General features: G+C 36.0%; 1 protein-coding gene across 1 annotated transcript in view; it reads left to right on the plus strand.

Moving 5' to 3' along the window:
* The window catches only part of TRPM3 (transient receptor potential cation channel subfamily M member 3), a 490,459-nt gene that overhangs the window by 324,129 nt on the left and 149,736 nt on the right, over nucleotides 1-16,594 (plus strand). The window contains exons 2-3 of the mRNA XM_068423967.1: nucleotides 7,857-7,936; nucleotides 8,610-8,814. Coding sequence (XP_068280068.1) covers nucleotides 7,857-7,936; nucleotides 8,610-8,814 — 285 coding nt within the window. The remainder of the gene's footprint in view (nucleotides 1-7,856; nucleotides 7,937-8,609; nucleotides 8,815-16,594) is intronic.

Genomic DNA, 16,594 nt, shown 5'->3' on the forward strand with positions numbered 1-16,594 from the left:
TTGACATAAATTAGAACTCCATATAGGTGTATTGCTGTTCTGTCAGATTTTGATTGAAACAGCTTGATTTTTATGGCAGTTCTTTACAATTAGTATTATAAATTCTTTACTATACTGGAATGAAATATTGGGGTTTTACTAGATATTTCTGTGAAACGTTAACACAGTGCTCAGCAGTGGTAGTCGAGAAAACCAAATCAATTTTTTATAGAAATTATTAGAAAAGGAATAGATAGCAAAACAGTGAATGTCCTCTTGCCACAATACCAATCCATAGTTCACCTTTGGTGCACAGTTCTGGGTTCTCCCAGAAGGCAGGATAAAATTAACTGGAAAAGGTTTGGAGAAGAGCATCAAGGATGCTAAAAGGTAACAAACGGTTTCTATCTGAGGAAATAATTGAGAAATGGTTAATCTGGGGGAAAAAGTAATTAAGAATATATCTTGAAAACCATGACTGGTATGAAGAGGATGGATGAGAACTGACTGTTCACTGCCTCTCTCAGTAATAAACATCATGAGAAAGTATGAGGAATCATGTTCAAAACAAGCAGAAGGAAATGATTCCCCCGGCAGCAGGGAGAAGGATGTTAAGGATGATTATTAGGAAAAAGTTATATACACTTGGCAAGGTTTTCCTTTTCTTTAGCACCTATTTATGGCACTTATAGAGACAGGATGGTGGGCTAGATGAAGTCATCGTCTGATCAAGTAGGGCTTTCTTGCTAGGAAATGTTATTTACTTATTTAAACTACTTTAACCTTACAGCAGATCTGGTGAAATCATAAATATTTCTCTAAAGAAACATCATGAATGAAGTCAATAGGCTTAATTCTTCCCCTCGTATGCCAGTACCCATAAGAAGGAAATAGGGGAACTTTTTGAAAGTGTTCTTTACAATATATCCTTCATTTTAATAAGCTTTTCTTTAGAGTTTTCCCCTTGCGCTTCTACGTATCTTGTGGAGGTCTGTATGAGCCTGGATGTGTACACCAATTCTTGGGCCTAATCATTCTCCCTGGTTCTTTTTGAAATGTCTGTTAATCTTTCCAGTTAATTTATCAATAGCATAGATAATAACGACTTGTCACATGTGCTTGGTCTGTATAATGTTTTGAAAATATATAAAGCACAAATACAAATTTGCATACCAGCATTAACAGACACATACAATTTTGATTTCCATTACGTTGCAGTAAGAAAAATGTCAGATACAATGCTTAAAATCATAAACTATTGAGTGAAAAGTTCCCAATTATTTTTAAATTACTTTATTTCTTATAGGTACGGTATAAAAATTACATCTGGTAAACAATGCTAACAAATAAATTCTGTAATGTACTGTAGTAATAAATGACTGCATTCTATGCTATCGTACTCTGTACTGAATACAGCTTGATTTTCGAGACAATTCAACATTGTTCTTGGAACACCTCTGATGATAAAGTGTTTGGGAAACCAGAAGAAGAACAAAGCGTACAGAAGTACAGCTGTAGTGGGTAAAGGCCTGGTGGCCAGCCTCTAAGATGCTGCTAGTAATAAACGTCTGTTAGAAAGTGAAACATTTTGGTACAGTCTAATGATTCCTATCTTAATGTCCAGAGAGGACAATTCCTAATGCTTCAAGCAAGACATAAAAGTTATTATAATGCTTAAAACTGAGCAACACTGAAAGAAGGGGTAGAAATTTGGCTTGAGCACAGCTAGTAATAAGGTTAAATTGAAGCATTGCCACCCTTTGTAATAATCTAGCTGTAGAAGTTCACAGATACAGATGTCTCTGTCTTTACTCAGAGACAGTGAGATTTGCAAAAGTGCCAATTTGATTAAGGAATGCTAATTGCATCAGCTTGCAATAGCACTGATGCAGTTCAGTCACCAGATGCTCCTGCAAATCCTATCTGTAATTTGCTTCAGGAATACTCCATTGCCTGTCCAGCTGCTCTGCCCCACTGCAAGGCAGAGAAAGGCTTTTAACAACACCTCTCTTGCCCCAATGAAACCTGTTTTATAACCTGGTTACTTGTTGGAGGTAAACAAAGCTGGGAAGCAAAGGGTTAGAACTGCCTCCAGTTCAGCTCTGCCACTGAAATTGCACTTTTCTAAAATTGTCGCTTTTGGTGCCCTTTTTAAAATAATGTTAATTCAGAGGCCAGCAGTTAGGCATCCCAGCTACATACCATGTTAAAATCTGCCAGCATTTATGTTCCTGAAAAATTTCTGTTCTTGACTGATTTTTAATATTTGCTCTCCTTTTTTTATGAGGAGTCAGTACTGAGATCATTGCTAACTGCTGTTTGAGAGTTTGTTTCATTAACAGTGAGATGGGTTGAAAATGTAAATAATGTGTATGTTTGTAGCATTGAATGTGCAGCATCCACCTCTCTGAAAGCACTATTTTGCAGTTGCACCATATTGAAAAAAACAGCTATCTCTGCTTATTGGCTCTTTCTTTATTACTAGTCAAAATATAGGAGTATCTATGGCACTGGTAGTTTCATTGTCAGAGAGTCATAATATTAACACATCTTTCAATGAACTCAGACAAAGACAGTTGTAATTTTCTGTAGCATCAGTGGCATATGCGAACTCTACCTAAGCCGCCAGCTATAAAACATCCTTCACAGTGCCACTGGGTGACATATGAAAATGAGTGTGTGTGTATATATATATTACTGTGTTAATTTCTTAAGATGAAAGATGTGGCTTCTGCCCCAGGTTACTTTGCAAGCTGAAACCTGAATCCGGGAACAATCTCCAGAATCTTGTCAAGTCCGAGTACTGAAGTTCCACTTCAAAGTCAGATTTGGATTTTTACTGTTATTTCACTCATATGAAATCTTTCCTTTCCTCCCTCAGACTTTTCCTGATGACTCCCCAGTCATATTCTTAACCTCACTGAACTTTTCACTAGCTGCTCTCTTGACACTGCAGCTTTCTCTACCTTTGCTGTTCTTCACAGACCATCTTTGGTCTGATCCTGTGCTAAAGAGATCTCACAAGATGTGCACAGGGTCTCTGTTGCTCTGAACTGTGTGGTGGAGAAATCTCACAGGTCGTAGCTGTGCTGGAACAGAGCGTGTATATATATGGATACAGACTGTATATGTACATACTTCATGTATACATTACGTACCGAATACGTGTATGTATTTTACACAAAAAACTCAGAGAACCAAGAGAGAAAAAAAATCTCATGGATTAGCCAGCCTAGCAGGAGCTTCTCAACATGTGTGATGGTATAAGAAGTTTAGAAATTGATGCATACACTCAGCCCATCAGAGCTAATATACATTCAGAATAGTTTCGTGCTTGTGTATTCATCAGTGCTGAGAATGTTTTTCATGCATTAAATGCAGCCTTACTGAAAAGGAAGGGAGAGCAAGTATGCATACGTAGGAGTAGAGAGGAATTAATCCAAACTTGGAGCGACGGGAGGAAGAGTAAAAATAATTTATATTTGAAAAACTCTTGAAGTAAGTAATTGGACACATATAATTGCTATGTACTAAAAAAACTAAGTGGTGTTCATATGAAAAGGTTGTTCTTCAGTGTTGATATCAAGAGGGTACAATAAAGAAGTACTCCCCAAATTTGTAAACATTCAAGTTGTGTTTTAAGTTACTAACTTTTAATTAAGCTGAAAACAATGCAGTTGCTTGTCTCAGAAAGACAAAGGTATATGTTTATGACTTTCTGAAAAGTTACATTCACTACAGTACAGCAACTGCGGTGAGAAACAGTGACAAACCCCAGCTTCTCTGGAAAAATGCCGTTGTTGATTAATTGCAATATATTTCAACTGTGTGTAGATTTCTCACAGTTACACAATAAACAGTAGTTTCATTCTTCAGAGATTAACAATCTCTCTTGTGTGCTCAGGTTCTTTCCAGTTCAGTACACTGTTTCTTTTGAAAGATCTGTTTTCCTGAGTTGAACTTAAGAACTCAGAGCATCTTATCACACTTTCACAAGCTCGCTCTCTAAGGGGGAAAGAAGCGGGGGGGAAAAAGCCTGTCAAGGCTTGTGCCAGTTAAATCCAAGCTCTCAGGGGATTTGTTTTTCTTTTGGCATCAGATTAGAAATTCAAACCAAGCGGTGTTGTGGGGCTGCGGGTGAGTGTCCACCGAACCCTTAACGAGGCTAATCCCACAGCAGCACATTCCAAACAGCTAATGGGTGCAAGGGCTTCGCTCGCTCTCACATCTCTGTGCTGCGGATGGGCTGAGCGCCTTGTTCGGGGGGCGGTCATGAGTGTGTTATTAGCAATGACCGGCAGCAGGAAAATGCGGACAGCAGAGTTTGCTCCAGGACAGACTTAAACACCAAGTTTGATGCTCAGGTAAAGAGTAGTGAGAAAAAATGTTCTTGGTGGGATTTTGCAGCTCAGTTAATAAAGAAAGAGATATAACCTAGAGATCTAACCTTTGAGTGAACTAAATCCAAGTATAAGTATGGCATTACTTTAGGAATTCACTGTGGGCTTTAATTGTCTTATGAATTAATACTGAAGGAGCTTTTATGAAATACGAGAAAGAGAAGATAAGCTTCTTGCTCTACTATGCTTGAAAATACTTTGCTATACTTTTCTAAACTTTTTACTACTTTATTAATTCACATTATAAATAAGAGTTTAATGTAGACTGTTTTGTTATGAATGTGTTCATTTCCTCAAGTTACTCTAATTTTGTTATGAAGACTCTAAAGCAAGTTACATAATTCATTGTATCTCTAAACCTTGTATTTCATTGCAAATGAGCTCTGTCACAGAGGATAATTGGCATGAGGCAGTGAAACCAGATGCTTTCTTTCTAGTTTGGAAGGAGAAGGAATTATGAAATGCATAAATCGTGTATGTTGGCATTATAGCTTTGTCGGATAGGATAGTGTATTGTTTGAAATCTAAAAGCTGGAAAGCCTTTTTTCCTGATGTGAATAAAGGATTTTTTAAATCAGATTATTATTTTTGCAATATTACATTTGAAGAAGTATGATGAAAATTCAAATGCAGATTATTATTATATTTAACTCAGCTGGGTTTCTCTTCTACTTTCAAAGACAGTATGAAAAATAGTAGGAAAACAAATTTTAAATGTCAGTTTCTTGGTTTTTGAAAGCCTGCTTGTATACCTAAAGAAAAAAGTTTTCAGTGTAGTACCTGTTATGGCACCTTTTTATATTGGATCTTGAGGCTTAGAGAAATTGAGCTAGTGGCCATCTTTAGAAAAGATACATTAGGTCTATGTAGTAAGTAAGTCCACCAAGGTAAATTGTTTGCAGAAAAGTATGCAAAATTTATGAAATTTAGTAAAGGATATTTTTATGGAGTCTTGGCAACATGAATGATAATCATATGCTATGTAAGCTCTGCAGTAGGAGCTGATTTTGGATGCCAGGAAGAAAAGCTGGCTTATAAAATCTTTTCATGCTTTCTTCAGAAGATAAAGGATATTGCAGTCTTGTATTTAGTGTTAAAACAAGCAAGCATGAAGATAAATCTGGCATTGTTCTGTAACTGTTACTTTTTTTTCAAAAAGTTACTGTATATTTTATACAACAAAGGGGATTCATAAATCTGCAGCTTCTTATCAGTGTGTGTCTTAAGGTAATACAGAAAGCTTGTGTACTCTTGGAGCTCGAAGGGGAGAAATTTCAAGACTGTGTGGTCCCTACAGTAAAGTATGTAATTTCAAATGTTAGCATTGCAATACCCGAATAATAATTGTAACTTCCTTTCTTTCTCTAAAACACCCAACAAAGAGAAAAGCCCTAATTTTCCCATGTAGTTTAGCTTCAAAAGTTCTGCAGTAAGAGGGTCAAATAAAGTTCATAAAGTTCACTCTGGATGCCTTGACAGTTCTAGAAAGTTAGGTTGTAAAAAGACTTTCTTTGCCTGAGAAAACTACTAAACTGAGAAACTACTCAATGATGTGCTAGTTTTCTAAGCTGCTTTGACTGTATAATATACAATGTTGTGACGATGATGATTATTATTATTGCCTGCATCTTAGGCTTGTAAGCATTTAGAAGTTGTAATAAATTAGAACTTCAAGGTAATCTCTCCTATGTAAAATAAAACTTTTTTAGATTTTTCAGAATTTCTATTTAACTGTCCTTTCCTTAAACATGAAACAAACCTTGCCCCGTGTTCTATAATATATTAACTTTCTGTTTGCTACAGTAAGGAAGAACAATCAAATACAGTTCTATTTAAAGTTTTTATAGACCTTTATTTTTCCTGACTGTAAAAGTCATGTTAGGGTGCCTGCCATTCCTACAAAATATGAAGTCTAGCAGATTTTTTAAATAAAAATGCAACTAGAGCAAAGACAATATATTGTTACATAACATGAGTGACCACTAGATCCAATAAGTGATTATCTTCTGTGAAAAGGCAAAAGAATAACTTCTTATATACTGAGAGTGGTAAGTAATGAATGTACCTAGAAATTCTTATTATGGTACTTTATACTAGTGACATTCATTGACTCCAAGAAATTTCCACAGTTCACAATGATTTTCAGAAGTCCCAGAAACATAGGTTTCTGGGTTTAAACATGAAAAACAAGATGCAGATTGAGTTGACGAAAAGGTAACATTAGATAGATAGTAAGGTAACATTACTTAGTAAAGGTAATACTTAGGTTACTATCTGACTTTACATAGTAAAAGGTAACATTAGTTAGTTAGGTAATGTTACAACAGCAATTTCGTATTTTCTCTTTTTATAGATGCAAGATGCTGAAATTTCCTTTAAATTATCTAAAGCTCATTTGACATTACTTAACTCACACATGACTTTGTCCTAGTTAGTAGTTTATCGTTCTGTTTATGCTGTGCAATTAAATAGGTAATTTTATTATTTAAATACATTTTATAAAATTTATCTGCTTGAAATGAATTTTTAAAGGAACATTTCAACTCATCTCCTATTGAATGAAATAATTGAATTCTGTCTGGGGGAATCTTTTACAGAGCTTGCCAGAATTCATATTATATGGAGTGAGGACTGTCTACATAATTAAAGATTTCAGAACACTGAAAGTCTCTTGTTTGTTGTTGTTTTTTTTTTCTTTCCTACCCATCTATATTTCTTTTAAAAAAGATCTCTGTGTATCTGAAATGTAAGATTATGCTGAGAGAAATTACACATTTCCTGCGAATATGTGGGGGAAGATCTTCAGTGTTTTGAACAGGCACAGCTTCATTGAACTCAGTCAGTTTTAGAGGTTACATCAGCTGGTCATTTGACTCTTAATGTATCAAAGTTTTTTGTGTCTCATTTCAGAAACAGATTTCCCTCCCCGCCTCCCACCCCATTAGGATGTCCACATATGAAACTGTGTTTTCTGGCTCCATGTTAAACACCACTCTCAGTACTTGTATGAAAAATTGCATTGGAATCATAGTGTTATAGGTTTTATTGTGAGATAATTATTTTCTACTTACTGAGATTTTTTTTTAATTAGAGCTGACTTAGTTATATCACTAAAATGGAAATGGATTATTTTTTTAAGTATTTTTAAGGAATAGGTGTGTTTTTTCTCTACCTTGCAGAAAGCTTTACAGTTTGAATTAATTCTTCTCCAGTGATTCCTGCTATGAGAATATAGATGACAGCATCAAAGTCATCTGGCTAGTGAATATGAAACAGTCTTAAGAGCTTGTGTTGGGTGCTTCGCTCTAGAAGGGGACCATAGTTCTAATGGAAAATGCTTGCTCTGTGCAAAATGTGCACTGTATATCTGCAAAGTCAGTGAGGTTTTCTTTTATGTTTGAAGTTTTTCTTCAGCTGTACTGTAAGTTGTGTTTAATAAGCAAACAGAGCTCATGGCATTTCATTTTTCTTTTTTAGGCACAGAAATCATGGATAGAAAGAGCATTTTACAAGAGAGAATGTGTTCATATCATACCCAGCACGAAAGACCCCCATAGGTAATTGTATGCTGCTTGTATAAAAATGAAAGCCAATTACAAGAAAATGTCTATATATATGTATGCATATGTATGAAGGTGGATATAAATAGCTTTTAAAGATTTATTTGATCAGAAGGTGGTTGAATTACATCTGGAGTGATGGATTCCTATGGGCATTATTTGTTTACATTTCAAAAATTATTTAATCCAAAAAAAAGATAAATCAAGGGTGGATCGGCATCTATGTTTAATTTCCTTATCTTCTTAGTTCAATATTCAGTGCCTTGAATATTTATCTAATACAATTCCATCACAATACCATCAAAAGAAAATAGTTGCAGTGAACTACCAATTTAAAATATATGCTAGTCCATGCAAAAGCTGATTATTTGGCCTGATGTCATCTGAAGACAGTAGGAAATGTTCTTCAACTTCATTTTGTACATATTTAGAACAAAGCATGATTTTGTTGAAATATAGGAGAGTCCAAAGTAAACAAGACCATAGAAAGAAAATGTAATATCTGTACTATGTTGCTTCCACAAGTAGAGGCTTCAGACAGCAGGAAAGTGGTCAGCAGATTTGAAAAGGTTTTTTTTTTTAAGATTTGTAGGACATTTAAGATAGTTTGTTTCCCTGTTTGGTTTATACATGCACGTGACTCAAGTTTTCTGTTTGTCTAATGTCATAGGTGTTGCTGTGGGCGTCTAATAGGTCGACATGTTGGACTGACTCCAGGCATCTCCATTATTCAGAATGAGAAAAATGAAAGCAGGCTTACTCGCAATGACATCCAGTCGGAGAAGTGGTCCATCAGCAAGCACACGCAGCTCAGCCCGACGGACGCTTTTGGAACCATTGAGTTCCAAGGAGGAGGCCACTCCAATAAAGCCATGGTAACCATGTTTTTCTCTTAGATAAATAACACTACTAGCTCAAAAAATGCATTCGCAAAGAATAAACAGCATTCTTTCTTAATTTCATTTTAAAGTGTTATTTAGTGTAAGACCATACCATTTGTTTTTATGTATTATGTGCCGAAAAACTGGTGAACAGAATTAACTGTAAAAGCTGGAGTGCAGCGTAAGTGGGGCTACCTTTACGAAGACTGAAGACATGCTAATGTGCTGCTGTCTCAATTTTCTTACAATAGTTAGCCATCCCTCTTTTTCTGAATAACTTTAGAATTCAACTATGGTTTCCCATTGCTGGATGTCTCTGCAAGGCTGACAAATCTGAAATATACCAAATTTCTTTTAATATTGCTACAGACATATATTAGAGGACAGACCAGTTAGACTTATTGGTTCATCTTTCAATGAAATAAGAGGACCTGTAAGTGTCTAAGCTAGGAACTGGGAAATCCCTATTCTGCCACAGATTTCCTTGAGCAAGTCACTTAATCATAATACAATGCTATGGAGTGATACCAAAGTGTATTAATCTGAAGACATTGCTCCACTACAATGGAGAGATGTTTCTAGTACTCACACTAACCCATGCATGTATTTCTTCTATGCGGCACTACATGAAAGGAAGAATCTCTCTGGCTCTATCTAAACTGCAGAACCTGGGATTATGGGAATGAAAGATGAGTGTGTTCCTAGCACATCGTGGCCAAGGCACTGCTTTGGCCAGGTGAGGGCAGAAGCAGAACACCTGGGCACTCTGCAGAATAACCTGCCCAGCAACCGAGTACCATCTTCTTTGCCTGAATTCTTCCCAACAGGTGTCTCAGATCTGCCGTGGTACTAGATGGATTAGAGACAATGAAGAGCTCAGGTACTATGCTAGCAAGAGCCAGATTTTTTCCTCAGATGGATACATAGGTGCTGGAGATGGAATGATTGCTTGAGTGGTTGGTTCTGTTCACCCAGATGGATGGCTTCTTTTAGACAGAAATCACAAAACACTGTTGCACCAAGAAATGGATAGAAAATTAGGTCATTTCTGTGAGAGTATTACAGACACCTTATGTTCAGTTGATAACCAGTCACCTAAAAATCTGCAAGACCATTGCTAGAGAGAGACTGATTCAGTAAATAACATTTGTTTAGTGTGAATAAATTGACACCTCACTCGGCACTGAAATGAAAAAAACCATGCTGTTGGTATCTTCACAAGGAGTGGGAACAAAACAGAATGCTTTTCACCAAAACTGAGAAAGATTCAGAGATATAGTAACCATCATGCTATTAACCACATACGGATACTTTGCATTAAATCTGTCTTTATGAGAAAGGGTAATCACTAGAGCTTTTTGAGTGATGTCCTTGAAGATCACCATAAAGCAATAAATTGCCCTGCCCAGACAAAAGTAGTTTTGAGCAGCCAAGAAATTGTGAAGGGTCTAGGGAAGCTGTTGATACCAATTTATCTAGAGGATTTCTGGTCTTTGTTGGGATTCTGGTGTCCTGGCACAGTGCCATAAGAGAACAGGAGATGCTCCAAAGTTCATGCTGTGTGCTCAAAGAAATATACTTGAACCGAAACTGTGGAGATAAAATTGGAAGTCAACAAGAAGGAAAGAAAAATCTTGTCACAGACTGCAGTCAGGAATGAAACCATGAAGAATTTAGAAAAAAGAAGACAAAAGGGGGTTAAAAATCTGAGAGACCTAGTTAACAAGTTGAAACTCAGGGATTAAGACAGATAAAACATTTATTGCTGGAAGAACACTGGATTTATTTTGACAGAACTAGAATCAGGAAGATAGTTGCATCTGCCATCCATTCATGGTCATTAAACCCCACCGGAAACATCGGAACAACCAAATTCTTCATGAATTAAATAAGTCTATAAAAGCTCCAGAAATTCAGTCATCCCACTAGTGGGAAAAGTTCTTCAAATTAAACAATTCACTGCATATATCTTTAATGGGTGTCCTGCTTGGTTACCATCAACAAGAAAAACATCTTTCATATGACCAAAACACAAATAAGGAGATTTGCATAACTAGTAATAGTGCATTTTTTTAACTGGAAACAAAATAAAGAGCTTTGTTATACTATGATGTGTTTGTCACTGAAAACAGTATGAAGGTGTCTTTATGGTCATATTTCCACCCCACACATTGTTTTAGGGTAAATTATAGTCAAAGAGCTGCCTAACTTGTTGTTACAGTTTTATTAATAGAAAGAATGAAACTCTGTCTCTGAATTTACTGTGTACAACGTCTTTCCCATAATAAATAAAACTTACCAAATCAAAAGCTTTCTGTGAAAGCCAAGAGTTTGCTCAGTCAAAGCAACCAACCAATTTTGCTAGCAGAGGAGGGGAAAAAAGAGCATTTAAATTATCTTGAAAAATAAGGCTTGGAAAAAGGAATAAGTACATAATAATCCTCGGAAATATTCTTGTTCAGACAGTATATTTTCAAACCCCAAAGCAGAGAAACGTCAACAGGGGCAGGGGCAGAGAGAGAAAAGGGAGAAAACATGGTAAATGGACGTTTATTCTTTTCTAAAAATATACCACTTAGTTATTTTCTAGCTACTGGATATCAAATATCACTATAGCATACAAGCTGATTTTTGCTGACAATCATAGTAAGTTAATATTGTGCCTTTTGGCTAATGGAGTAACCCTACAAAGCAGCAAGATTTAGCAAGCTGACCAACATCAAGGAAAGCCTCAGGGGAAGCATTCACCACCTGTTCCTTACTTTATTTCCTGAAATGGATGCCCACACATGAAAATTATTATGCAAGGGAAAAACAAAACTGAGTAGTGTTATCTTGGTTTGTGCTAACAGCAAAATTGATATTTTTTTCTGAGTCATGCTAGAAGGAATGAGATGGCATTTATTAATGGAAACCATAACCTCAGATTTATAAATGGGGAACTGGTAGTTAATTAATGGAACTGATTAGTGTAGGTAAGACTGATAGATAAGTATTTCCTCCATTGGAAGTAACAGAATTAGATTTTAATAATATCTGTAGCAATTTGATAGTAAATATATGTATACTTTGCATGTATATTCGCAAACTATGAATGCAGTGATATAATGTTGTATCAATTGCCACCAGACAATTAATAGTGGCATCTTTAGCGGTGAAAATGAAAATTACACTGAAATCATAGCAGAACACATGGATTTGGAACAAAACAGAAAAGACAGTGTGGGTTTACATATTGCCAATAGAACTGACTGTGCCATTAATTTCATTTCCACAGCCACATAGAACAAAAATTCTCAAAGAGCATTAATTTTGCTAATACCATTCAGTTGTTAAAGTATCTTCAGTGAGGCTGCACTAAGCTACTAAAATCAATAATGTGAATAGCTGAGGGTGCAGCAGGTCATATGGAAACATATAGCTGAGATTAGATAACATTGGTTAATGAGATCAGTTACTGAAGAGGCCTTTCTTTCAGTCTTCATGTAACCACAGATGATCCTGCAACAACACTGTGGTTTTTAGATCTCTATCAATTTCATATATTCTTTACAAGTGGCTCATCCTATTAATGTTTAAGAAACACATTTAACACTTTTGCTGTTCACATTTACATTGTTTTTACGGCAGTTTTTCAATTTTGACAAATGTAAAAAGATCTGAGAGGGATGTGGAGATAAGTAAACTTTATTAACAGCTTTTGCAATAAATCGGTGGATTAAAAAAAAAGGAAAATTAGTAAAATGTGATCTGCTTATATCAGTTAGCTCTTAGTAGTTTAAGAAATAAGATGGATGAGTTCATCTAGTTATATACTGGCGATTTTTTATGCTAACTCTGAGAACAATTATCAAACTAATGTGAGTGATTCCTTTCTAATTATGAGCAATATTCCAAACAATTTCAAAATAGATTCTGGTCATTAGTGGACCAGTTAAGACAATCTTGCTGTGATGCATTTTACACTGAACTCGTAACCAAACTAAACAAATTTTTTTGATTTACTATCTGCCTTTTGGCACACAAAAAAACCCTTAATATTATTTCATTAATTGGTGTGCCTGGATTCCATAGCAACCTTTTTTAAAGGACTGTTCTTTACAGAACTAAAATTTCTTTGATCATGGTTTTTCAAGGTTATGTGGAAAATAGCTGTTTGAAAAGCTTTAGTGAGTTAGATACGTTCCTCCTAATTGAATGCATTCCAATGTTACATTTAATGTGCACAATAAAAAGCTAACGTGCATTTGCAGCTGTAGAAGAAATAAAGTTAATTTCAGTGTCATAAGCTTAACCTTTCTTATGGTGCATGGAAACATGAAAGAACATCAGTAGAATTCCAATGTACATGAACAGTTTCTTAGACAGACTTTCTAAAATTCACATCCTCAAAACGTTGTACTTTATTAAGGATATTTGGAAATCAGCTAAATAAAAAGGTATATTTCTGCTTTTAAAATATGTTGAGTTTTATCAAAACTGTGTAAAAAGGATCTTAAAAGCGATCCGTGCTTTTGAGGAAAAAAAAAAAGATACATAATCCTGTAACTTGCATAAACCATGAAAAAGGTAGCAAATGTTTTTGTTATAGTAAATTAATACTTAAAGAACATTTACAGAATTTAAAAGATCGTGTCCTACATGGAGAAAAAGGGGAAATAACAAGAAAAGCATCTATCCAAATCCCATTTAAATTAGTCCTTCCACTGACTGTTTAGTGGAACTTGGATGAGTCCTTAAGATGTTAAGAAGAATATTAACTTACAAGGAACCAGTCTGGTTTCAGCCTTAGTGACAGTTTTTCTGTTGAATTTGGTGAGAATTACATCAGGCCTATTTTTTATGTGAAGATCACACTTTAAGGGAATCAGTCTTTAGCTTGAAGAAGTGTCTGCAGTGATGGAATCTGATTTAAGGGAAGTGAAATAGCCACCCAGTACCTGCATGCATCAAAGAGAAACAAAGGAGCAACATTAGACTGCAGATCACAAAATGTTGTCTGAAGATATTTTCTTTGAAAAAAATACAACAAAATATTGAATCTTTCTATTTTATTCACCATGTACTTTAATGAGACAGCTGTGCTTGAGTAACAGAGTAGTAATTTTACCACTCAGGAACTTCAGCTTTTGCTGTAGGGCATTGGAGTCCAACTAGCAAGCATTTGGCTGTTTGACTGATGATGGGCACCGTTATTTTTTAGAAAACCACTTGATAAAAAAGTGAAACAAGTATTGGCACTGAATGGCACCCCTGCTGACTACTTCTGTGCTAGTTGAGGATTCAAATGGGCATGACAGCTTGAACTTGACGATTTATCATTTCACAGTGTTATGCAGAAGTCAGTCAGTTCGATCGGTAAGTTTTGTGGTTCAAAACTGTACTTCTGCTTCCTATCTTGCCCTGCTCTGCTGACACATAACAACTGAGGTCTGGCATTCTCTCCATACACCACTGCCATAAAGAAGGGATTAAATCGTTTGCCATTAGAACTGATCATTTCTACAGCTGACAGATACACCAGACATCAAATGTCAGGGTAACGGAGTAGTGGTATAGCTTAGATTTACATGTAAGTTTTAAAGCTGCCTCCGGAGGCTATAACAGAAGAATTCAGGAATGGCAGAAATACTCATTAAGATTCTAAACAAAAACTGAAAAGGCCAAATATTCTACTACAAGATTGAAAGAAATGAATTTTTAATATGGACAAAAATGGCCTTATAAGTGTTTATTCATAATTTAGTGCATACTTTGAAAGCAACGACAAAGAATTCTCTTGTACTTGCTAGTTAACATGTTAACTAATGGCAAAAGAGTAATCCCAAGCATACCAAACTGAAAATGGCCTCTGTAAGTGCAAAAATGAATCAGACAGTCATAAAAATTTAGGTCTATGCACAGAAGAAATATGATTGTGTTTGGCACCATTGCCTTTCTCAAAAAACTTCTAAAACAGTAAAGTTTATCCATGATGATTTAAATTTTAATGTACATGAAAAAAACTTTCAGATTTATTTTTGCTTAAATTACCTCTTTATAAAGTAAAATGAATTCTCATCATAAGTATAGGGAGGGTTTGCCTGCAGTATATAAAACAAGCAGTTGTTTGTAATAAAAGATGTCTACATTTCAAATAAATGTAAGAAAATATTTCTTCTCACTTTGTGATTCACTGTATAGATTTATATTGATTGAAATTCAGAGGTCTTAGTGGATAAGAAAATGAAAAAGATTTTTGCCAGTTAGTACATAGGCTTAAGAAAGGGTAGAGACAATGAAGTCACATGTTCTGGGGTATAAAACAATGCTAAGGAATCAACAAAACAGTCACTGGCTGGATTAGATAATACACATTTGATGACATTTCTACCTTCACCTTAATATCATCCCAGATGATGCAGTGGCCTCTGTTTTCAGCAAATTTGTATAGCCGTTACTAATATGAATTCACTTTAATTATCTTCTTAAAACTCCCAGGCTGTCTTCACCAAAAAACAGAATAAGGTACCAGTGATCCCAAAACATAATCCCCATAGTTTGACTGGCAGAGGTTTTGTGTAGGCCCACTGAAGGATGTTGTCTATCTATTAATGCCTGCAGTATTAACAAGGCATTGCCCTTTGCAACCTCAGCTCTCCCTAAGGGCAGAGCAAGGGAAATAAGGATCAGTCTCCTTACAAACCCTCTGGTGTGTCAAAACTTCGAGAGCCCTCCAATCCTAACGAAAATTATTAGCTTCACCATCGGGTCAGTGGGATCTGGTGCCACGCAAGATTTTCTCAACTCCATGCAGAACATTGAATGGGTAGCTACTGAGGATGCAGTTCATGTATATATAAGCTCAAGGATACATTATGCTCTTGCCAGACATTAATATTGTATGTTCTTTGTCCATTAGCTGTTATGAATTTGCCTGGCTGCTGCAGAGAACATTACCGATGCACTGGGGTGACTGTGAATTCCCAAGTCCTTGCTCAGCTTTCAGTCTGGCTGTGCCCGCCTTGCTTCCCTGTGACTGTTTGCCCAAACGGGCTTCTACTTCCAGAAATGTTAAGAATGGCAGTTCACTGTGCAGCAACCCATTCTTGCAAAGAAACCTGTCTATTAGCAATTTCTTCTGGAAAAAGTCAAGCCCTTATTTCTTATTCAAGTAGAAAGGAGTCCACTTTACTGTCATACCGTTTACTAAAAAAGAACAATGTTTCGTTAAGAAATACTGATTAGATGTTAAAAAGGGACAAAATTATTACATAATGCATGTGGATGTTATACTACCTGGCACATTACAATAAATAAGTTAGAATTAGGCATTCCTCTGGCTGAAAGGAAAGGTGCTTGTGTTATACACCTAATGGCTGTGCTGACAACCCGTCAAGGAAAAGACTACTGAAGTAGCTCTATATGCATTGGTTCAATCAGAAGTTTGATAGATGAGTGGCTTTCTAAAACCTATTTTATTCAATTAAGAGGGACCTGCCAGATCTTACCAGCTATAGAAAGAATCTTTTCCTCTTACGGCCCGTTTCTGCTATGCAACTAGAGTTCAAAAAATTATCATCTGCCCCGTCACGGGCTTTGTGGAACCATTCATACATCAGCAACAGAAAGAGCAGGAGACGGAGCCCAGAGAGAAAGGGTTGTCAGGAAGAGACAGGTATGTGTGCAACATGGTAGTGCTGTACAAATTTTGAAGACAATTGTTATCTTTGAGCACACACAGATGGGCGTGGTCTTCCTCGGGGCAAAATGCTGCAGATGTAGCACAGAAGAG

The sequence above is a fragment of the Nyctibius grandis genome, chromosome Z (genome assembly GCF_013368605.1).
Source record: "Nyctibius grandis isolate bNycGra1 chromosome Z, bNycGra1.pri, whole genome shotgun sequence".
In the NCBI taxonomy this organism is placed as follows: domain Eukaryota; kingdom Metazoa; phylum Chordata; class Aves; order Nyctibiiformes; family Nyctibiidae; genus Nyctibius; species Nyctibius grandis.